Genomic DNA, 23,229 nt, shown 5'->3' on the forward strand with positions numbered 1-23,229 from the left:
AGGTCAATAAAAACGATGATGTAAACCATGGCTTCCCAACCCATACCCTAAGCACTGCTGATTCGGTCAAGATCCTCCGGTCGATCGGGATCAGGCCGAAGACGTCGACCCCCATTCTTGACGCAATCTGGGACAGCTGTCAGTGACGCACACACGCGAGACATCGGTCCAAGGAAACCGACCTGCAGAGACCCTGCTACTAGACCGCTGAGAAAGACCAGAGTGCGTGAGAAGAAGGCAATGACCACGCCGGCTCCAAACCCTTGACAATTGGATTAACAAGCAGCGGGAATAGGAGGCATTAGAGGTACGACATACCAAGGATACTCCCGCGTGATAGTTGCTCAATAATCCGAGGCGAAAGTCGGTCGGGGGAGTGAACTTCACCTCGTCGACGCAGCTGCTGTGAAACGGGCGCTGGCTGAAGCGCATCAAACTTGACGGGTTTGCGGAGCGCAAAGGAGGCGCCGACACAGGCGGCCGGTGCGAGTCCTAGGGCAAATAGTCTGGCTACTGGTCTGAATGTTGACATTTTAATGAGCGTGGACTCTGTCGGTGCTCTATCAACTCTGGGTGGTTGCTTGGGGACCGCGACCTAGTTAGCCGCTGGTGACGTAGGACGATACTACGGGGCAGCTAGCATGAGGTATGTACCTTCCTACCTACCTACATATGAGGTACCTAATTAATAAGTACAAATTACCTAGTACGGATACAGCGGATAAAGCGGATACAGCCTAAGTACAGCCTAAATACATTCTAGTTGGGATAGGTTTGTCACGAAGGTTCAATTGCGTACCTAGGTATTTTTAAGTTAGTTATTAGCAGTTTGCAATTGCTGGAATTTGCGTCGTTGCCGATCAACTGACCAGCGAGCTGGAGTACGCCACAAGCTGTTCTAATAACGACCTACCTACCTACCTAGGTAGTTAGGTACCTAGGTATAATCCGTATAAAGAGACTGCATAATGCTGCAGAATGCTGCATAATTCGCTCTGGTATTGTTTGGCAGGGTTGGTTAATGTGGCCTGTCTGGGTACCTAGGTACCTGTGTGTGGCTGGTGTATCGGTACCTACCTCCCCGGAGCCTTGCTCACCATGCTACCTGCCCAGTAGTTACCCTGTGCCACTCTTCTTGACGTGGCTCCAGTGACGTCCCCATCACTCTGATAGGACACGCTTCTTCTCCAAGACTCCTAATCGAACAATGACAAAGTGACCAGCCTGCTCCCCAACTGTGTCCTACGCTCGCAAGATTCGTTTTCCTTCATTGCACGCCTCCCCCACATGGATCAGGCGATGGATGGTGCCCGTTTGCCCGTGGAGGCCTGGTTTTGGGAGACGCCTGTTTGCACGCGATGGTGGACGACAGCGACGCTGCTCGCCAGTGCCCTGGTCCAGTGCCGCATCGTCTCACCATATCAGCTCTTCTACAGCTACCGAGCTGTCTTTCATAGATCACAGGCATGTTGCTCCGAAATCTGCTCCTCGGCGAGATGCTAACATCGCCTTAGTATTGGCGCCTCGTGACGTCGTTCCTCTATTTCGGTCCGTTCTCGATCAATCTACTCTTCCACATATACTTCCTTCAGCGATACGCGCGCCTTCTCGAAGAATCATCCGGCCGGTCGCCCGCTCACTTCTCCTGGCTTTTGCTTTATGCCATGCTTAGCCTCATCATCATGTCCCCGCTCGTCTCGTTGCCGTTCCTAGGCCATCCGCTTTCTTCGACTCTTGTATATATTTGGTCCCGGAAAAACCCAGAAACGCAGCTCAGCTTTCTGGGCGTTCTTGTCTTCACCGCTCCATACTTGCCGTGGGTGCTGATGGGCTTCAGTCTCATCATGCACGGCAACATTCCCAAGGACGAAATCATGGGTGTTGTCATTGGACATGTCTGGTACTTTTTCACGGACGTGTACCCCCCCCTTCACAACGGCTCGCGACCCCTAGATCCGCCAGCATGGTGGCGCAGGCTTTTTGAAGGGCGGCCTGCGCGCCCCTCGACCGACGACGTGGACGACTTGATACACGCTCGGGTCCACGATGCGGCAGTCGCCGAAGCTCGCTAGACTCGTATCACAGCATTTGCCATCTTTGGCGCACGACGAAAAATGGAACGACCGTGAAGATGGATAAATGCTCTCCCTATATTGTTTATAAAGTGCTTTCACTTGGCGCATGGCGTTGGCGACACGAAGCATGGATCATAGAAATAGCTCCACTTTGGAGAAAGAAACCAAGTGATGGATCATCAGTTTCACCAGCTTGCGTAGACCTCGGAATAGTGCCTTCCATATTGCCTGTTCATCTCTGCAACTGCCCGGCGACAGCAAGAGTGCAGAGGGTAGGAAGGACAGATGGCGACATATACTCGCATGGCAATTGGCTCCTAGTGTATTTGGGTTGTGGGGATGCAAATGCAAATCGTTGGAGGGGCTTATGTAACTATTGAGCCGGCGTCGTCTAGAACGCCAGTCTGACGACATCAGCAGCAAATTTTACCCCTCCTCATCTTACCAAACCAGCTCAAAATGAGGGCATATATATATGACAACCTGCCGGTGAGTGCCGCGCGGCGCCAAACCGCGCTCTTGCCACTGCTGACCTCGTAGTGTAGGGCGACCAGCGACTGGCGCATGATTCTGGCAAGGTTATCGACGCCGACGCACTGCGCAAACTGGGTGTCTTATATTATCGCATCACCGATATCGGCGGCGTCAACGATCTGGCCAAGGAGCGAGGCTACAGGAACCGAGATGAAATCTTTGTCTCTCCGGAAAAGATGGGCGCCATCTACGAAGACAAGGTAAAGACCTTCTTCCACGAGCACCTTCATGAGGACGAGGAGATTCGCTACATTCGCGACGGCCAAGGATACTTTGACGTAAGAAGTGAGGATGAGAGCTGGATTCGCATTCATCTCGGAAAAGACGATCTCATCATCCTGCCCGCCGGGATTTACCACCGATTTACCACAGACGAGTCCAACGTAAGTCACTCGCAGTTCGTAAAGCAGCATCGGTGCTAACACGAAATAGTATGTCCATGCGATGCGACTCTTCAAGGATGAGCCTCAGTGGACGCCTCTGAATCGCAGCACAGAGCTCGACGAGAACAAATTTCGCAAGGAGTACGTCGAGGAGTTTCTGTCTTGATGAGGTATAGGGAACAATTCGTACTTGAATCGATATTTTAAAAATAAAGGCCGAGTAGTACTACTGAACCAATAAGGAGACTTGCTACGAACGCTATGTCAGAAGGCCTGTGGGCGTAGAATGCTACCTGTACCCTTCCTCGCCCGCCTGGCCATAAGCCGGCATCAATGATGCTACCTCGGCGGCAAACTAGACTGTCACTCTCCCCATCGATAAACCACTTGCCGCAGCCGTCCAAAATCTCGTCGGCTTGAACCGATGCCAGGCGTCCCTTGTCTGAGGCGCAGTGGGGCAAACCGGAGCTCCGCGTTAGCAGCGTCGCGAACTCGGCAGTTCTTTCTCCTCAGCTGCCGACTTGTAACGAACTAAACCAACTGCATCATGCCCCTTTGACACTTTGGTTAAATACCCAGCCATCCGCAGCCAGCGTGGTGCCGCGCATCACGCGCAATCTTGTGGAACCACCTGGCATTGGATGCCGTCTGCTACCGAGGTCAGACTTCTGCTCGATTTCGTCCTTCTGACAGCTTTCTGGCGAGAGACAGCTACGAAACATGGATGTGTCTGAGGATGGCAAGGCCCGGCTCCAGCTGCCTGCCAGCTGTGAGCCGCCTATGGACAATTCCAAGCCGCTCGTTTGGATTGTACGTTGACAAGCATCGATAGTCATGAACAGCGCTCACGAGGAATAGATTTTTGGCGGCACTGGACACATGGGCCGGTCCCTGGTCAAGTGTGCCTTGTCAAAGGGCGACTATGTTGTCTCCATTGGTAGAGTTTTCGAATCCACTCCGGAAGAGATGGCCAACATGCATGAGAATTGCCTTGGTGAGCTGTGCGACGTACGATCGCGTGAATCAGTCTCCAAGGTCGTCAAGCGTGCCCTGGATCATTTTGGCCATGTGGACGTCGTTGCCAACTGCTCAGGGTATGGTGTCATTGGCTCGTGTGAGGACCAGGACGAGCATGATCTTCGAAATCAGTTCGAGACCAACTTTATGGGGACGCTGCACATCATCAATGCGACACTCCCCTATTTTAGACGGCAAAATAACGGAAGATATCTCATCTTCAGCTCCACGTCGGGTGCTCTTGGCGTGCCTGGACTAGGGCCATACTGCGCAACAAAGTATGCCGTCGAGGGTCTCATCGAAGCCATGCTCTACGAGACGGACATTTTCAGCATCAAAGCAACCCTGATTGAGCCGGGTTTCGTACGACGCGATGAGCCCATGGCGAACGATTCAGACAGTCCTCTCCCCAGTTTTGGCCATTTCTTCATCAAGCCTGCCAGCGAGGGATACTCGGACGCCACGTCTCCCGCTCTTCATGCCAAGCGGATGGTGCAGTGGCTCGGGGATAGGCAGCCAACGAGCGCGGTCAAATGCGCCGAGCTTGTATGGCAGCTCGCTCACTGCTCATACCCGCCGCTCCGCCTGCTTCTGGGCAGCTATGCCATTGAGAGTATACGTGACAGAATGCGTTCCGTCACGGAGGAGCTGGAGGATTGGAAACATTTAAATTTTGCTTCTGCCACGGGCGATAAGGATGAAGACGGCAAAGATGGTGCCATGGACACCAGCTCTTGAAATTTGGCGTCCCATCGGAATCCATCTTGTCAATTCCCCTTTCCCCATTGGCTTATTTGCATGGTGTTGTATTACTATGGGGAAAACAAACCGGTGTAATCTTGGGGTAATCTTGGGCTTGTCGATACCACGTTTGATTTAGAATTACCGTCTTTCCCGCTTTGTGTAACTGTTGAACCTGCGCAAGCAGCCAACTCGACGCTGGCCTCTCATTGGCCAACGCGTTGGTGGAAGACCCACTTTCGTGGGTCTTCCTTGATTCCAGCCATCGAGGAAGGCAGCGTTTGACAGTCACAATCAATCATCAGGAACCAAATTGACGTTATTTATTGTTTTATTATTGTTTAAATACACCTTAATTCTAACACTAATTAGTAGTAATTAACTATAGATAGTTAGGATAAAAGAAGAGATAGACTAATTACTATTCCTCTATACTACCTAAGGTAAGAAAGATCGCTATTTATTGCTTTATACTACCTATAGAGATCTCTTACCTTATTATCTATTATAAGAAAATAAACCTTTAAAGGGACTAATTAGAGTGCTTATTACTAAACTAAGCTACTTATACTTAACCTAGAACCTTTCTAGAAGGATTAAAATATTAAACTTCTTTTAAAGGGACTAATTAAAGTGTTTATTACTAAATAGAGCTACCTATAACTTTAACCTAGAACTTTTCTAGAAGGATTAAAATATTAAACTTCCTTTAAAGGGACTAATTAAAGTATTTATTACTAAATAAAGCTATTTATAACTTTAAACTAGGACCTTTCTAGAAGGATTAACTATTAACTAAATAAGCCTTAATTCCTATTACTTATTAATATTAATTATTAATAATAAGAACTAGCTAAGAAGAAGAACTAGCTAAGAAGAAGAAGAAAAAGAGAATAAAGAAGGGGTTAATTATTAATAAGCTAAAAGCTTTTAAAAGGATAATAGACTATTAATAGCTACTTAATTATAATTATAGTAGCTATAATTATCCCCTTTAGCTAATTAATTTAAAATAGCAGAATAAGGCTTTAGTATTAATAATACTAAAAGGAATAGATTTTTATTATATTTTTAAGTAAATTAGGCCTACTTATAAAGCTATAAAGAGAGAAAGTATAAGTATTAAACCTATATAAGTAGCTAACTTAATACTAGCCTCTTATTAGCTAATATGTGTAACGGACTGGCCCGGAGGGCTCCAGTGGCAACCAGCACTTCTGCCGTTAGTGGGCCTTGCGGCGCACAACCCTCTCGACCACGAGGCCAAAAGGATTCGTAATAACAATACTGGCACGATTGTTGTCTGGTTGCACCTATAAGGGGCCCCCTAGGGGCTCCGCGCCGGCCACTCTGGAAGGACCAGGGCGGGCTCCGCAGCCCAGCCCTTAACAATATGTTAGTCGAAGACCTATTTTTATAGGTCTTCCTTGATTCTAGCTATTGAGGAAGGCAGCGTTTAATAGTCATAATTAATTATTAGGAACTAAATTGACGTTATTTATTGTTTTGTTATTATTCGAATACACCTTGATTCCAACAGTAACAAATACTAGATGCCTCATATGCCGAAACAACGGCCTAATAAGGCCGCCCAGCGGTGACGTCAAAAGCCCCATCCAAAAGCCCCATCGAGCTTCCTTCACACCAGCACACAGAATTCACATTTGCTCTGTTCTGCATCATACAGATATTTTCAATTTGGCCAACTTCCCAAACCCAGCTTCGACGTTCTCCCAACAGTTGAAAACTCACCCTGACAGGCACGCGTTCCAACGGTGGCATCTGACTGGATCCACACGGCACAGCTACAGCCCCGTGACGGACTCCAGCTACCAGCACCTACCTACCTACCTACCCTCCTACCTTCCTACCTGCTACCTGTCGAGGTCTCTGAACTCATCGAATCACGCTCCATTCCCAACCAAGTCATAACGGCTGACATGCCAGAATGCTCGTTCTTTTTTGATTCTTTTATGTCGCGAGAAAGTTCCCTTCCCTGTATCGTACTCGGAACCTGAGCTACCCCCCCAACAGAGCTACCATGATCCCTCTCCTAAACAAGCGTACGTCGCCAGCTGTCCCCGTCAACGTGCTTCCCAGAAACGCCGTCTTCGTCAAAGAATTCATCGTCCTTTGTGCATACCTAGCTAACTCCAATACGCAGCATTTGAGGCTCTCTCGAGCGTTGTGGGTTCATCCCCTGATGAGCGTACGTGGTCCGGAGGGGGAATCATGCAAACTCTAACGATCTGCAGTTAAAATCACCTTCTCATTTCTACTTTCATACCCGCTCGCCGGCCTCCTGAAGCGTATACCTGATGCGAAGCCGGCTTACAAAAATGTCTTCATCATCAGGTAAGTTTCTCATTCGTAATCACCCGCGAGCTACTTCTTGCTCACAACACAGCACGTCACTCTTCTACCTTGTTGGACTTTTCGACCTCTGGTACGGCCTCCGCACCATTGCCATCAGCGCCATCGGTACCTACAGCATCGCAAAGTACCTACAAAAGAGCCCATACATGCCCTGGGTCGGCTTTTTTTTTCTGATGACGCACATGTCCATCAGCCATATTCAGCGTCAAATTCAGAATGACCCGTCCGTTGTTGATATTACCGGCGCACAGATGGTGCTCCTCATGAAACTGAGCGCCTTCTGCTGGAACATTGCCGACGGTCAAATCCCGGAGGACCAGCTATCCGACTTTCAAAAAGAGCGTGCCTTGAAGGGGCTACCCAGCCTCTTGAACTACTCCGCCTACGTCATGTTCTTCCCCTCTCTTCTAGCCGGCCCTGCCTTTGACTACGTCGATTATCAGCGATGGATTGACACGACCATGTTTGATGTTCCGGCAGGCGTTGACCCATCCAAGAAGCCCCCGTCACGAAAGAAGCGAAGAATCCCGCGTAGTGGTACCCCAGCTCTGGTAAAGGCCCTCACTGGTCTCGTTTGGGTCGGTTTATTCGTCATCCTGGCCGGCTCTTTCAACCACGAAGTCCTGACCTCGGATTCCTATCTCGACCGGGGCTTTCTCAACCGAGTCTTCATCATGTACGCAACCGGAATCGTCACACGCTTCAAATACTATGGAGTATGGACCTTGACCGAAGGGTCCTGCATTCTTGCTGGCCTCGGCTACAATGGCGTCGACCCCGTTACAGGCAAGGTATCGTGGAACCGGCTACAAAACATAGACCCCATCGGTGTGGAAACGGCGCAAAACCCGCGAGCATATCTTGCCGGATGGAACATGAACACAAACCATTGGCTGCGCAATTACGTCTATCTTCGCGTCACCCCTCGTGGCAAAAAGCCTGGTTTCCGAGCTAGCATGATTACTTTTGCTACGAGCGCACTCTGGCATGGGTTCTACCCTGGCTACTATCTCAGTTTCATTCTTGCTAGTTTGATTCAGACTTCAGCAAAGAGTAAGTCATCATTGTTGTTCTCAACGGAGACGCACAGCTAACCACGACCTCAGACTTCCGACGTCATGTTCGGCCATTCTTCTTGGATGCAACTACGGGAGCGCCAACAAGGAACAAAAAGTACTACGACTTTGCCAGTTTCCTCGTCACACAGGTGACCTTTTCGTTTGCCACCATGCCCTTCCTGGTCCTCAGTTTCCGCGGATCGCTCTTGGCATGGTCTCGCGTCTACTTCTACGCCCTAGTCTGGACTCTTACCTCGCTCGCTTTCATTGCTTCCCCTGGCAAGGCGCTCCTCAAGAAGCAACTAGAAAAGCGACAAGGAAAGGCCAAGCTTGTTCGGTCACTCAGCACGGATAGTCTCACGGGCAGTCATCCGATTCTCGGCATCTCCAAGGATCCTGAGAGAGACATCTCAGAAGCAATGGAAGAGATCCGCACCGAGGTCGAGGCACGGCAGAAGAAGACTGCATAAGCTGTGGTGGACGAATGAAGAGTTGCGAATGCCAGTCAACTGATCAACGGCATATAAAGTGCGTGGCATTGGCAAACGACAGACACTGTGTCCATCACCACAAAGCCTGGCGAAGAACTAGAATTGGACAAAAATAGAATAATCCATTAATCATATTTCAATTAATCTAAAAGGAGTGTAATAAGACATGAAGATGACGTTGTAAATATATCGTAGAAACATCAAATATCGTCCGTCATGGGGAAAAGACCGAAATGCTGCGGTAGCTGTTGAGACTCTTGGCTGCTTGAGCACCGAGTCCTTACGAGTCCCAACGCAATTCGGCAGGCTTTCCCCTTCGCGTCCGGCGTTATATTGTACATAAAGATGTGACTCTGCCAACGGCGGCTCGTCGTGGTCTGCGAAAAGAAGAAGTTGTGCTTTATGTATACATTCATATCATATAAAATAGGGTCAAATTGTGTGTAGCATGAGATTCGAAACCAAGTTGAAAACCCGCGGATTTTGCGCGAAAAATGAAAGGGCTGAGAGAAAGAGAGAGGTTGCTGAGTTGACGCTAAAGAATCAATGTCGTGAGCGCATCGTACATCGTGTACATCGGTGCAATTCGTAGCGGCGTATCTGTGCCGAAAAAGATCAAACTTCTGGTGAAGGAAAAGAAATCAAAGTGTAAGGAGTGTTGAATCAAAGGGCTGTGTGAACCTGAAACGCTTTCTAGTAGTGGCTGGTTGAGTTCGCTTGCGGTGGCAAAGCTATCTCCATCGTTGTTTGACGCCGAGCGCAATGAGAACTGCAAAGGCACCGATAATCAAGAGCCCAATGACGGCCATGGCCCGGTTGAGATCTCTCCACCACTTTGCGCGGTTGTAGAGGGCGATTTCCTTGGCAAGTTGAGACGGGCTTGCGCCGACATCTTCGGTGAGGTCAATATGGCTAGTGCTCGGGAAGTCCTTGTCGTTCAGATTCCGATTATTTGGGAGGGGTACAAACGCGGCCACCATCCAAGCTGTCGAATGATACATGTTAGATTCATCGGATGGATTTGGGGAGTCTAGTTAGGGGACTCACCGATTGGGAAAATGAATCCAAACATGAAAAGGACCACCTGTACATTCCGTCGCGCCGTGATGCAGCCTTCGACCGATACAACGCCAGCTGGAGGGTCCCAGATTCCGTGGGTGCTTGCTCTGTTATCTCGTCGTAGGTGTGGCGACCACAAGCTTGATGTCTGTTTCTTGAGCGTCCGAGCCCAAGTCAGATCGGGGTAGGACCTTTGAATTGTGACAGGTGTTTTGCCATTCGCAATCGGGGCTTCTTGTTGGGGATGGGGAAAGACCCCGAATTGTTCAACGCTGTTAGAAAACCTCTGTAGCGAGGATCCCGCTTGGCCGTCTGTGTTTACAGAGCGAATGGAGTCGCGGGAAACCTGGTGTGCGAGGAAACGACGCTCATCGCCGCCGTAGTATAGCCTTGACTCATAGTTAGCTCCAAGTCAAATTGAAGTTTTGGGTTGGTGGACCTACCTTGCCCATGCTGGAATTGCCCAATTTGTTGCTCTGGCGCTTGCGGAGGACCACAGGTTTCGATCTGAAGCGTAATTGGCCATCATGGCAGGAAATACACCCCTCCTGGAAGGGCGGTGCGTTAGGAGATCGCGTAAGTCCGTCAAGCCATCGCCATGTTCATCCTGGTCGCCGACGAGATGGTAGCTTGAGTTAGACTCCTTATCCTGCCCTTTCCCAAAAGCGGCCTGCGGCCAGTCAACTGGCTCGGATGTCGGCATGACTTGTCGTGTGAGAGAGGATTCGCCTGGCTGTAAGTCATCTGCCGAGGGGTTGAGCTCAGCAGCAAACGTGGAGAGGGACCCAGGTCGGCGTCCATTTTCTCCTTCGCTCTCGGAGAACACAGTTGACAGGGGCGGCTGCGATTGAAATTGGCTTTGATGCGCTTTGGGGGTAGACAAGGGAGATCTGGTTTGCGAAGGCGCCCTAGTGTTCCGAGATCTCGGCGGATATATCCTGGAGCCGAACAGTGCGCGAGCGGCGTCGTGGTTCATCATAGCGGACCAAGTAGCGATAAATCTGGGCGATGACCCTCCTTGTGGGAGCTTGACAGAGATGGGCTTGTCGGTGAAGAGTTTTCTTGCAGGATTGAGGGGTGCCACGATCAAACTTTCTTGGGAGAATTCTGACTTGAGCCTTGGGGCAGGCGTGGCGGCGACCGACGGCGAAGCTGCGCCATCCAGCTTGACGTAATTTGGCTCACTATCCTCGGTTCTCGGTCGTGACTGGCTCCCAAGGGAGTAGTCGGATGAGCCGGAATCACCGATGATACGATAATTTTGATCACTCGAGGGCGAGAAGTTGGTGAATTCAAGTGACGGCTGGCCATAAAGGGAGGCCGTTGGCAGTGGTTGTCTTAGGATCCTCACGTTTGGAGTGTCTGAAGCAGCCGGACTTTCTAAGTATGAGCTGGGCAGCGGCTTGCGTGGGATGAGCATGGAGCTTTGGCGCGCGGCCCTATTGATAATTGATGGGGGCAGGTGAGCTTTGCTTGGCGTGGCGATTGGCGAGGATGCGGCTTCAGACTCAGGTGCGGGTGTGTGCCGATATACTTTGCGCAGGCCGCCGACAAACTCATAGTTCCAAGGTGAAGATGTGCTGGCAGAATTATCCGCACTTGGCTTGGGAGGCGTCTTCTCGTCCGGTGATGTTGGGGCAGACTCCGGCTGTCGCAGTGCCATGACTGAGCTGCGTCTTCCATGGCTCAAGGTAACAGACGAGTTTCTCCCATATGTGCTGTTGGTGAGGGTCGAATTCAGAAATGAGCTTGAGTAGACGGAACTAGATTCACGTTCTACTTGCGGCCGCAGTGAGAAGGTCTTGTCCGAGTGAACATTCACAACGTGCTTGAGGCGGCGATTGGATGATGATGTAGAAGGCCGCCGAGGCGTGGCAGCTCTGCGTCTGTCCGTGCCATGGTCGTTAGGTCTTGAGTATGATCCTAGTGGTGATGCTGGACTTGAGACCACTGGGCTGGAGCAAGGCGACAGACGCTGTGTCTGGGGCGTGTCGCTTTGGTAGACCTCAACATTGGCTGGCGATGATGCATATGATGGTTTACAGGTATCCTTATCGGGATGGGGTGCAATGGAGAAATCCGAACTCAGACGAGGGGGACTGTATGGTACAACTCGGATTTGTAGGTTGTTTTGTAGGTTGCTGCGGTCCTGTAGGGGCAGTCGTGTGGTTGTCATGGCTGAGCGCTCTTAGGCGGTTGCGTGTGTGGTTCTCAGCCCCATTGCCCGATTCTATACCTGGAGATTGCTGAATCTTGCTCTGGGATTTCGGTTGAGGCTCCTGTTTTTAGTCGAGACCAGTGGCTTTTGTGACTATGCTGCGTAGAGTGGTGACTGAGGCGATGATGTTTGCTGGTTGCTCTTGCGTGTGAGATGGTGTCCGTGTGGTAAACCCGGGTAGATTCTTGGCGATGAGGATTTGCGTTCGAGATTGTGTGACTGGGTGAGTCTTGTGTGGGCGAATTGATTGCGAGATATGCGGCAAGCCAGAGTATTGAGGGGTATACAATGAGAGACGGATCAGATTGGTGAGGCCTGTGGTGAGGAAAGAATTAAGAAATAAGAGGCGCAGAATAAAGTTCAAAAACGGTACGAATGAGTGTGTAGAATAAAGACGAATTAGTGTGCAAAATACCAGAAGAAGAAAAAACGACGAACGATTGAACGAGTGAATGAATGATGGAAGGAGTAACTATGGATGGAAAAAAGGAAGAGAGAGAGAGTGAGAGGCCTGACACAAGATGCAGGCCGGCGGCGCGTGGGATGGATGGCGGGTTTGTGGATGCACCACCTTGCACCAGCCGGGGCGCGACCAAAGCCGCAGCACCGGCCGGGGTATGACCATGACGGGACTGGACCACATTGTCTCCGAGCTGCAGGTCCAGAGCTTGGGAGCAGCGCAGGGGAATGGCCAGAATGGACGACGAGGACAACGGCGGCTGCCGCTAGTGGCGTAGGTTTAATCACTTTGTGCATGGGAGCCACTCGAGCCCCATTCTGCCCAGCCGTTTATTGGGCGGCTGGAAGGAAACAAGCTGGCAACTGGCCAGATGTTTCTCTGCTGGATCTTGCGGTGAAGGTGCGTGGGGGCTTTGAACGTTGTTTCTGTTTCTTGCTGGTGTCGGGTTTGCAACTTGTGCCACGAAATGGACATATAATAATACGGGATATAGTTGGGTACCAGATGTAGTACCTTAGTAGGTAGGTACTTGCCTACCTACCTAGTACCTACTAGTATGTATCTGGGTCGTGGTAACCATAGTAGGTACCTACCTAGGTAGGTAGACAGGTACCTACCTCTACCATCTAGGTAGGTATGTACCTTTAAAGGCGTACCTGCCAGTGCGATGGTACCTGCTTGGATCGCCCCTGCCCCTTTGTGCCGCCGCTGACCCGCCAGAGTGGTACCTTAGGTGCTGGAATACGGATATTTTCGTTTCTTCTTTTCCCTCCCTTCCCTCCTCCTTTCTAGTATCCCGACTTTTCTTCTTCCGCTTCTAGCTACCCTATAGATACCAGTATTGCGTCTCTGTGGATTTTACGTGGTACTTATTCGTGGTTATTCCAAGACGTACTAGTCATTTCCTTGAAGCTCGAGGCTCATCTTGGTCTGTGTTTGGTGCAGGTACCCGAAGCGGGTAGTTTGACATAGTTATCCCATCCACATTGACAAACAAGCCCGAGTACATTCCACATCCACCACGGTTTTGGGGGGCAAATTTGCAACCAAGCCCTCTCTGTACGGATAGATCACACATGCAACCCTCTGGTCGCAGGTCGCAGCTACGGACCCGATTTCCCTGACGACTGGCTAGATCGCACCGAAACAATTGCATGCAAAGGCTGATACCGCCAGTACCACCTGCACCACAGTGCCTGCAGAGACATCCAAGTTGGATCTCAAAGCTGAAGCAAACTCCAGCGCCACCAGCGCTCAGCGCTTCATGAAACGACAAGCTCACCAGCTCACCAAAGCCCGTGTAAGCCCACCTATTTCACCGAGCTAATGCAGCGCCATGCACTGCACATCTGCGACCTGCATCATTGTGAAATTGCACAACGTAATTTTAGCATCCGACGCGTCCCCACGCGAAACGCGTCCTGGCTATGAAACCCTGCAGATAACGTGCAAGCACAGACCAAAAATCGGAACTCAGCAGGCAGACGTCACAACGCAAAGCATAAAAAACAAAGCACACACAGCTATCAGTACGCATTTGTACGAGCAATGCTAGTTATTACTCCATACACGAAAACCTGCAGCAACACACCATCGCACCTCAAATGTAACCTAATCGAACCCCATAGCTAACCTGCAACCGCGCGCTAGCCTGGGGCAGCACATCCCATCTCCCATTTCCAGCATCTAGCCATGTAATAAAATAGATGGCCGCGAAATGCCGACCCAATCATACTCGCAAGACTGACAGATGATGGATGCAAATCCACGATTAGGAGAGACAAAGAGATCAAGCCCAGGTAGTTGATCCAAGACCCACACAACCCCAAACTAAAACCAGCAAACGTACAAATTAGTCGAGGCGGACAAAAGGTCAACAACGGTGGCCAAGCTGCCAACTATTTACCTACCTACCTCCTACCGAATTACTCTGCCCGCCTTACACTGCGTGCTGGATTGACCTCCCCGCGATGAAATCGACAGCGGCTACGCCAGCCGCCGAGCTAACCACCCTCCAGGCGTCGGGGCTAATGGTGCGCTCCGGTCCCAAAACGTACACCGCCAGCATTCAAGCTGACAACAGACAAACAGCTGGCATACTCGGTCATATACGTGCTACCTCTCTACCTATCAGAGGCGACACGGCCCTCCCCAACGCGGTCCAGGGACGACCCGGCCGCAATCCGTGCCCGTGTGCGAGCCGTGACGCTCTCCACCATAGCCTGCTCCGTTGTCACCCTCATCACGATATGCTGCCTGTCCCAACAGCACCCCGCCCTCTTTTTGATGGGCTACTGGCCCATCCGCCTGATTGAATCGGCCAAGGCTCTACTTCTCACAGCCGTCCTCTTCGCCGGTCCTCTCTACGAGAACCTCTTCATCGACGGTGACTGGCGCCATCTAGGCTCTGGCTTACGACATCTCTGGCAGAGTTGGCCAACGTGGCGAAATATTGTCGCCGTATGTTGCTATCCGGCTGCACGCCATCCAGTTGTACCGTCAAGTTATCCTGGTTGACTAACTTTCTGTAGGGGCCTGTCACCGAAGAATGTCTGTTTCGCTCTGCCGTGGTCCCGCTTCTGGTATTGGCCAAGGCCAACACTCTCAGCATCATCTTCCTATCACCCCTTGTGTTCGGTGTTGCTCATATGCATCACTTTTACGAATTTCGCCTCACCAACCCCGGAGTTCCCATCTACGCGGCAGTAGCGCGTACAATCATCCAGCTAACATATACATCCGTATTTGGAGCCTATGTCACATTCCTGTTCCTGCAAACAGGGTCACTCCTTGCCGTAGTGCTCGTACACGCCTTCTGCAACTGCCTTGGTCTTCCGCGGGTCTGGGGCTATATGTACCCGTATTGGCTACCTATCAATGCAACCAAGGGCACGCTCCTGAAGTGGACAATTCCATATTATATTTTCCTGGTAGGCGGGCTACTGTATTGGCGGCAAAACCTTCACTCGCTTACCGAATCCCCCCTGGGTCTCCTCAAGTAATTCGACCACTATCCGGAAAGCAAATCAGGGTACCCTCACCAGAACAAAGGATAGCCGCCATAGCTTTGCAAAATACCAAATTGTTACATACAATACATAAAGCCCCCAAGCTCATAAGCGTCATAATAACACACATAGAAGAAGAAAATCCACCCTACACTCATCCACAGCTGAAGGATCAACACCATGACATTATCAGGATTTCCCACGCAGCCGCTGCCATTACCGCGTATCCAGTCTTACCCCAGGTAATGATCCTGGCATAGCGTAATCATCATCGTCCCGCCAAGACCGCCTCTGGCGCACAGAAGCAGCATCCCTTGGATCGGAATCGCCAAACGAGTCCCGGCTGCGCATGTCTTCGCGGAGTTCACGCTCGCTCTCCTTGCCCTTGGCACGGCCCATCGAACCTGAGCCCTCGCCCATCGTGTCATCGGGTCCTCGCGTGTTCTTCTTGCGCGGCCAGAGACTAGGAAGGGCAATCTCTTGAAACCGCGGTTCCACTGCCCGCTCATCGAACCACTTATGGAGTCTAGCCTCGACGAGTTGTGCAATTTTCGGAACATCCTGCAGTCGAGATCGGCTTCCTAGCAAACTCCTGACAGAAAAGTCGAGTCGGTAGTCGTCTAAAAAGTTAAAGGTCATCATAGCTGGTGTGGACTGAGAGGGGTTGCTCGGAATAAACGAGATCGACAAAGTGCCGCTGAACCTGACGACCGACACGGCAAGGGCAACTGGCAGAATGGCAGACAGTTTTTTGGGATAGTTCAGGAGCAACTTCGTCTCTACCGCTAAAGTGAGCATGTCACTCAAGTCCACGTCCATTCGAGCCTGGAGACGCGTCCCATCGCGGGCTGCCGTCGCAGGATCGAATCGAATGCCCGCCCCCAAGCTGATGCCATCCTCGTCAACGGGGATAATGCGACAGTTGCTGAAGATGGGAAAATCTTCGCCCAAGCTTAGCTCCGTCACACGTATCTCGTCAAGGAAATCTGGCCGCGAAGTGCCATTAAGCGCCTTTGATAGGGAGTTGAGAATGGCATCGTCGTGCTGTGCGTCGCTGCGAAACTGAGCAATCGTCTGGCCAACCAGAACGTTGAACCAGTCCAGGCTCTCCGGCTGGTGGCTATCGACATTGTAATACGTTTTGCTTAGAATGGAGCCAATTGTCAGAACTGGTGGATTGCGGAGGACTGTAGACTTTTTGCGATTTGTTCCCTGGCCATGGCGATGACCCTGAGATCTTAGCGTGAGAAGAGATTGTTTGTGTGCCAGAGTCCTGGAGCGGCGCTCTGTTGCGCGTAATGAGGCCGTCACATCCGGTGACGGAGGATCGCCGAAAATAAAGAACTTGATAAACGCGGCAAGGACCACAACGACGGAAATCTGCCCGACGATGAATCCTTGAGTAAAGGAGAGCCTGTGCTGGCTGGTCAGCAAAGGGACTTGGTGGATGAAGCTAACTGTATATTCTTACGTGGGTTCTGGCCGTGCAGGACAAGTGCTCGTCGACATTTCCACTCTCTTGATGCTGTACAATGTAGAGTAGAGGTGAGAGAGCCGAATACCAGTGAGGTGGCCAGGAGAGAAAGTCCACCCCGCCAGACGCCTCTAGCTTACAGCTATTCTGTGATGCGCCTGTATGAAATTAGAATTACTATTCAACTCCGGCCTCCAAAAAAGCACAGACTGATTCCAAATACTACTTACTTATTGATTCATGGAATAATTGAATGGTATTGAACTTATCGAGTCCTGACCACCGTGTGCACAGGGTCCTAAGGTGGCGTATGCATGGACCGGGACTAATTCATCTAGCGGGTGCTCCCAACCAACGTGACGTTAGCGCGGCGGATAGCTCCATGTTGTCACTCTGGAACTGCATCAATCTAACCTGGCCAGACAATGTCATACCTACCAACGGAAATCGCTTAATATTATTGCAATGAGCTGAGACTATAAACACGACGAAACTCACACAGAAGCTTACCATATATCAGCTCAAAGAGCACCGAGACGGCAAAGCGGCTCTCGTTCGCCATGGACGTCTCCCAGGCCATATCAGGCTACATCTCCAAGATAGTGATGCCTGCAGGAGAGACATCATCATCCAAAATGAAGATCTTACTTCTGGATAGAGATACGGTCCCCATTGTATCCACAGCTATCACTCAATCAAGTCTTCTCAATCATGAGGTCTACTTGATTGATCGCCTGGACAATACTGCGAGAGAGAAGATGAGGCACCTACGTTGCCTGTGCCTCGTGCGGCCATCACCGGAGACTATACAGCTTTTGATTGATGAACTAAGAGACCCCAAATATGGTGAATACCAGCTGTACTTTACCAATGTGGCGAAGAAGTCTTCACTTGAGCGACTCGCTGAGGCGGATGACCATGAAATCGTCAAGGTTGTCCAGGAGCACTTTGCGGACTATACAGTCGTAAATCCAGATCTCTTCAGCTTTGAGATTATGCTACCGAGATGGCGTATTTTCGCGGGCAGCCCTGATGCTTGGAATCCAGACTCCCTACAACGATGTGCAGAGGGATTAGTGGCTGTTCTGCTATCGCTCAAGAAGAAACCGCTGATTCGATACGCAAAGGCTGGTTCTGTGGCGAAGAAGCTCGCTTCCGAGGTTCGGTACCTCATGACTCAAGAAGAACAGCTGTTTGATTTCCGAAAGGTCGATACACCGCCAATATTGCTTGTCCTCGATCGCCGCGAGGATCCCGTCACACCGCTCTTGACACAATGGACTTACCAAGCCATGGTGAATCATCTCCTCGGTATCCAAAATGGCCGCGTGAATCTTGAAGATGTGCCCGATATTCGACCAGAGTTGCGAGAAATTGTTCTATCACAAGATCAGGATCCCTTCTTCAAGAAGAACATGTTTCTCAATTTCGGGGACCTTGGAAGCACGATCAAAGAATACGTCGAACAGTATCAGTCAAAGACAAAGAACAGCGCTGATATCGAATCCATTGGCGACATGAAACGCTTCATCGAAGAGTATCCAGAGTTTCGAAAATTATCTGGCAACGTCAGCAAACATGTCACGCTCGTCTCTGAACTCAGCAGGCGTGTTGCAGCCGAGAATCTACTGGAAGTTAGCGAGTTGGAACAGAGTCTAGCCTGCAACGATAATCACAATAACGACTTGCGAGTATGGATACAACACTGATCTGATACTCGAGCGTTGCTAACAGGGAATAGTCTATCCAAACACTGCTGCAAAATCCCCAAGTAACAGCCGACAGCAAAGTTGCACTAGTCACCCTATATGCTCTGCGCTACCACAAGCAGCCGTCTAACTCTTTGCCGGTGCTGACCGATCTTCTTGTTGCAGCTGGCAATGTGTCACCGCGTCAAGCCGCAATGGTGGATAAAGTACTCGCTTACCACACATCTCTGCACTCATCACAAGCGCAGGGGGGAATTTCTGACATATTTGAATCGGGAGGGATATTTGCTGGTGCTTCAAACCGCTTCAAGGGTCTCAAAGGCGTCGAGAATGTCTATACACAACATACGACATTGCTCGAGACTACGCTCCAAAATCTTGTCAAAGGACGTTTGAAGGAACAACAATATCCATTTGTTGATGGAGGAGGAACTACTCGGGACAAGCCGCAGGACATTATCGTCTTCATGGTTGGTGGTGTAACATATGAAGAAGCGAAAATGATTGCGGGCATCAACGCCACGACCCCCGGTGTTCGAGTTGTGTTGGGAGGAACTTCTATTCACAACACCAGCACATTTATGGAGGAAGTAAATGATGCAGTCAGTTCATGGCCCGATACTCAGACCCGTAGATAGGGATCAGTCAGGGGGTTAATCAGACACAAAGACGAGGCGAAGTACCTAGCGTGTTTTCTATACTGCTCTGTGTTTTCTCCCTATCATATCCAGCCTTAACGTCGTTACACGGCTAGTTACGGGTACCTAATTACTGAGCTGAAGCTTGAGATAATAATTTTTTTTTTAAAAATCGCATTTAATTATTATGTTATTCTAAGAAACACTATTAGTAGCTGTTTTATGCCTTTGGACGTTATGTTGAATTGGCCCCACCAAAAAGTTGCGAGACAGGAGTTACAGTAATCACGAATTTCTGTGACGATACAACAAGTGCCATGCATGCGATTCTGCGACAACAAGCGCGCGGGAGGCACATTGCATCGTCTATAAGCCGTCGACGGCATCTGGCGACCGTATCCGATAATGCTAGGTGAGTAGCACGCAGCGCTGACAGCCTGCCACTCAGCCTGTTGCTAACTGGAGACCTGTAGGACATTTGATGTGGTTGTTATAGGAGGCGGCCATGCCGGTGCTGAGGCCTGCGCCGCGGCAGCTCGAGCCGGAGCCAGGACGGCGCTTATTACGCCAAAACTCGAAAACCTCGGCACTTGCTCCTGCAATCCTAGCTTCGGCGGCATCGGCAAGGGAACCATCATCCGCGAGATCGATGCGCTCGATGGCCTTGCCGGGCGTATAATTGACAAGGCCGGCGTGCAGTTTCATGTGCTTAATCGAAGCAAAGGGCCAGCCGTATGGGTATGTACAGATGCCAAACGTACGGGGACTTTGAATTAAGTTGTTCTGTTCTCTAGGGCCCACGAGCTCAAATCGACCGGAAGCTCTACCAAAAACACATGCGCGAAGAGCTTCAAGCATATCCGAATCTTTCCATAATACTCGATTCCGTTTCCGACATTGTTCTATCTGCAGAAGAGACTGAACCGAATACACCACAACCGGCCATTTCCGGCGTACGACTCGACTCCGGCGAAACTATTCCCACGAGACGAGTGATTATAACTACGGGGACTTTCCTTGGCGGAGAGATTCACATCGGCCTGCAAACATACCCAGCTGGCCGGCTAGGTGAAGCCGCGACAGTTGGATTGAGCAAATCGTTGCGTGATGCCGGCTTTCAGCTAGGTCGCCTGAAGACAGGAACGCCCCCGCGACTAGACAAATCAAGCATCGATTTCAATGTGATGGAGACGCAGTTTGGAGACAATCCAGCCAACCCCTTCAGTTATCTGAATAGCAGCGTAGCGGTCCAAGATCAGCTGACCTGCAGCATGACATATACGAACCACGCGACCCACGATGTGATACGAGACAACTTGGACAAGACTGTCCATATCCGTGAATCTGTCAAGGGCCCTAGGTATTGTCCGTCTCTGGAGTCCAAAGTTATCCGGTTCGCTGATAAGGAACGACACATTGTCTGGCTTGAGCCTGAAGGGTTTGACGACCCCGTCATCTACCCCAACGGCCTGTCCATGACAATTCCCCCTGAAGCGCAAGAGCAAGCGTTGAGAACCATTGTCGGCCTTGAACAAGTAAAGATGCTCCAGCCAGGGTACGGTGTAGAGTATGACTATATCGACCCGCGTGGGCTAAAATCGACGTTGGAGACCAAGGCAATCGGCGGGCTGTATCTCGCCGGCCAAATCAACGGCACCACCGGCTACGAAGAGGCAGCTGGTCAGGGCGTTCTCGCCGGGATAAATGCCGGGAGAGCTGCAGTAGGACTTCCGGGCGTGTCGCTGTCGAGATCTGATGGGTACATTGGCGTCATGGTAGATGACCTGACTACCAAAGGAGTGACTGAGCCATATCGCATGTTCACGTCGCGCAGCGAATTTCGCATGGCGGCACGCGCTGACAATGCTGATCTTCGCCTCACCGAAAAGGGCCGTGAATGGGGCGTCGTGACCGATCGCCGCTGGGAGGCCTTTACGAACGAGAAAGATCAGATTGATAGACTGACAAGGAGCCTCGACGCGGTATCTCTGTCGACAGAGCAGTGGAGAAAGCATGGTTTCCAAACGAAGCGCGATTCGCGCCGTCGCAGTGGCATTGATGTCGTGCGACTATCCAATGCCAACATGCGCCCTGACCTGACCCGTCTCAGCTCTATGATTCCTGGCATCATGGATTATTCGCCCCGAATACACGATCGCGTTGTGCTGGAAGCAATGTATGCACCTTATATCAAATTGTACGAGGCTGCCATTGGCAAGTTCAAGAATGATGAGGGAGTTTACCTGCCGTTGGACCTGGACTACGACTCCATTCCAGGCCTCGCGCTTTCAGAGCGTGAAGTCCTCAAGATCACCCGGCCCGAAACTCTGGCGCAAGCTCGCCGGGTAGAAGGCGTCACACCATCGGGGAGTCTGCGCCTGCTTGCCTATGTTCGGCGTCGTTCCGGTTCCAAGCCAGTGGTCCCCGAAAGTTCATAGGCTCGCTGCCTCAGAAGCCATGAAGCATGTTGAGGCGTCTTCTTGGAAATGCAAATTGTACACTAGCTCTAGATCCAATATAGAAAATCGAGATGTAATAACTATGTTATTTTTTCATACAATTGATTATACAAATATTCCTCCTGCATTGACAGACCGCCATCAGTACTATAGCAGCGATGGAAGTTTCTGCCCAATATATACATCGACATCTAACACGCCACAGCTCACATACAAGGTGGTTAGATATGCCACATAGATCATTGCTGAGACTTGTGCTTCTTAGACGCATTGAGAATCTTGACAGAATCCTTTGTATACACGTAGCTCGCACCGCTCCACACCGTCGTTATAGCTACAACGTATCTATTCGCTTTGTTAGCTTGTTAAACTTGACACATAGTAGATTCGAGGCCAACGTACTGCAGGATAGTCAAAGGCTGTGACAAGTCAAGAGGCACGAGGGGGGCCGCAGTAGTCACGCCAACAAGGGCCAGCTGCAGAAAAGTATTGTACTTGCTAATGGTCGTAGGCCGGACCTCGGCAGAGGGCAGAGAAAAGTCCCAGTACCGCGTGAAGGTTTTCGGAGGCGGCAGCGATATCCAGCGGAAGTAAATGGCCGCAATGCCGAGCCCGACATCTCTGCCGAGAATGATGCTGGCCACCCAAACTACAGACACACACGGTAAGTGTAAGCTTGGACTACGTTGTCGCTCGTAGCGATATGGAAAACGCACCTGGCAGCGCTCCCTTGACAGCGAGACACACCGTCAACACCGTCATGAGCACCTTGTCGGCCATTGGGTCAATGACTGTTCCCACAACCGTCTTGCGGTTCCATCGCCGCGCAATCCACCCGTCGAGAAGGTCGGTCACGCCCGCATACGCCAACAGCCCGGCCGCCCAGGCATGCGAATCGTGCAAGACAAAGTATCCGATAAAAGGCGCGGCCGCCAGTCTGGACACAGTGAGGATATTCGGCAATGTGTATATATCTTCGTGCAGGGTCGGGTCCGACAAGGGATTCGACGCTTTCGTGACCTCGGAGGGGTTCCTAGAACCTGCGCGTATTCGGGCTCCATCGTCTGCTTGCGCGGGGGACTGCGGTTTGGACGAGGCGGGAGACTTGGAACTGGGTTGACACACACAGGTCAGTGACTGTGCTCAATTGGCTGCAGGATGCTGCTGCGTTTGGCGAAGAGGGTGCTGGCTGGGACAACCGTCCACCGGTGCACACGTACGAAGTCTCTCGGCTCAGCTTTGGCGCAAAGAGAACAGCTTTGCCTCGGAACAGCGGTCGCGGGACGGAGGCGAGCGCCCGTGCAGGGCACGCCGGTCGTGATGGAGCTCGCAAGAGAAGCGTTCTGCGCAGGGCCGCCCGACCCAGGGTTGATAGAGCTGCGGGTTGCGAAGGAAGCATGTTGATGCCGGTTCCGACGACTGTGTTTTACGCGCTCCCTATGGGTATCGAGTTCGATTGGGTGAAGTGAAAGGTCTCTTCCTGCCTTAGGAGGGCGTTGGGAGGTAATGCGCTTGGAGCCACGGCGGCC

General features: G+C 51.0%; 9 protein-coding genes across 9 annotated transcripts; 6 read left to right on the plus strand and 3 right to left on the minus strand.

The window, feature by feature from the left end:
* Positions 1-47: 47 nt before the first annotated feature.
* Positions 48-532, minus strand: CCM_05823 (uncharacterized protein; the record flags this gene model as incomplete). The annotated part of the gene is made up of 3 exons (XM_006670967.1): positions 48-127; positions 179-262; positions 319-532. The coding sequence occupies 3 exons, from the start codon at positions 530-532 to the stop codon at positions 48-50; spliced, it is 378 nt and encodes a 125-aa protein (XP_006671030.1).
* A 755-nt stretch (positions 533-1,287) lies between these two features.
* On the plus strand, positions 1,288-2,072 carry CCM_05824 (ER-associated proteolytic system protein Der1, putative; the record flags this gene model as incomplete). Its single annotated transcript, XM_006670968.1, has 2 exons — positions 1,288-1,464; positions 1,515-2,072. 2 exons carry the CDS (start codon positions 1,288-1,290, stop codon positions 2,070-2,072), a joined length of 735 nt encoding a protein of 244 aa, XP_006671031.1.
* A 462-nt stretch (positions 2,073-2,534) lies between these two features.
* Positions 2,535-3,158, plus strand: CCM_05825 (1,2-dihydroxy-3-keto-5-methylthiopentene dioxygenase; the record flags this gene model as incomplete). Its single annotated transcript, XM_006670969.1, has 3 exons — positions 2,535-2,564; positions 2,621-2,992; positions 3,042-3,158. 3 exons carry the CDS (start codon positions 2,535-2,537, stop codon positions 3,156-3,158), a joined length of 519 nt encoding a protein of 172 aa, XP_006671032.1.
* A 554-nt stretch (positions 3,159-3,712) lies between these two features.
* Positions 3,713-4,747, plus strand: CCM_05826 (short chain dehydrogenase/reductase; the record flags this gene model as incomplete). The annotated part of the gene is made up of 2 exons (XM_006670970.1): positions 3,713-3,802; positions 3,851-4,747. 2 exons carry the CDS (start codon positions 3,713-3,715, stop codon positions 4,745-4,747), a joined length of 987 nt encoding a protein of 328 aa, XP_006671033.1.
* Positions 4,748-6,791: 2,044 nt separating this feature from the next.
* On the plus strand, positions 6,792-8,654 carry CCM_05827 (MBOAT family protein; the record flags this gene model as incomplete). The annotated part of the gene is made up of 4 exons (XM_006670971.1): positions 6,792-6,966; positions 7,006-7,105; positions 7,158-8,179; positions 8,233-8,654. 4 exons carry the CDS (start codon positions 6,792-6,794, stop codon positions 8,652-8,654), a joined length of 1,719 nt encoding a protein of 572 aa, XP_006671034.1.
* A 752-nt stretch (positions 8,655-9,406) lies between these two features.
* Positions 9,407-11,910, minus strand: CCM_05828 (serine-rich protein, putative; the record flags this gene model as incomplete). Its single annotated transcript, XM_006670972.1, has 3 exons — positions 9,407-9,660; positions 9,723-10,123; positions 10,178-11,910. The coding sequence occupies 3 exons, from the start codon at positions 11,908-11,910 to the stop codon at positions 9,407-9,409; spliced, it is 2,388 nt and encodes a 795-aa protein (XP_006671035.1).
* A 2,472-nt stretch (positions 11,911-14,382) lies between these two features.
* Positions 14,383-15,414, plus strand: CCM_05829 (CaaX prenyl proteinase Rce1; the record flags this gene model as incomplete). The annotated part of the gene is made up of 3 exons (XM_006670973.1): positions 14,383-14,605; positions 14,634-14,872; positions 14,944-15,414. 3 exons carry the CDS (start codon positions 14,383-14,385, stop codon positions 15,412-15,414), a joined length of 933 nt encoding a protein of 310 aa, XP_006671036.1.
* Positions 15,415-17,454: 2,040 nt separating this feature from the next.
* On the plus strand, positions 17,455-21,679 carry CCM_05830 (mitochondrial translation optimization protein (Mto1), putative; the record flags this gene model as incomplete). The annotated part of the gene is made up of 5 exons (XM_006670974.1): positions 17,455-18,462; positions 18,726-19,205; positions 19,457-19,653; positions 19,715-19,979; positions 20,036-21,679. 5 exons carry the CDS (start codon positions 17,455-17,457, stop codon positions 21,677-21,679), a joined length of 3,594 nt encoding a protein of 1,197 aa, XP_006671037.1.
* Positions 21,680-21,939: 260 nt separating this feature from the next.
* CCM_05831 (phosphatidyl synthase) lies at positions 21,940-23,099 on the minus strand (the record flags this gene model as incomplete). The annotated part of the gene is made up of 4 exons (XM_006670975.1): positions 21,940-22,045; positions 22,103-22,349; positions 22,417-22,811; positions 22,921-23,099. The coding sequence occupies 4 exons, from the start codon at positions 23,097-23,099 to the stop codon at positions 21,940-21,942; spliced, it is 927 nt and encodes a 308-aa protein (XP_006671038.1).
* Between the last annotated feature and the right edge of the window lie 130 nt (positions 23,100-23,229).

The sequence above is a fragment of the Cordyceps militaris genome, assembly GCF_000225605.1.
Source record: "Cordyceps militaris CM01 unplaced genomic scaffold CCM_S00004, whole genome shotgun sequence".
NCBI classification, from domain to species: Eukaryota; Fungi; Ascomycota; class Sordariomycetes; order Hypocreales; family Cordycipitaceae; genus Cordyceps; species Cordyceps militaris.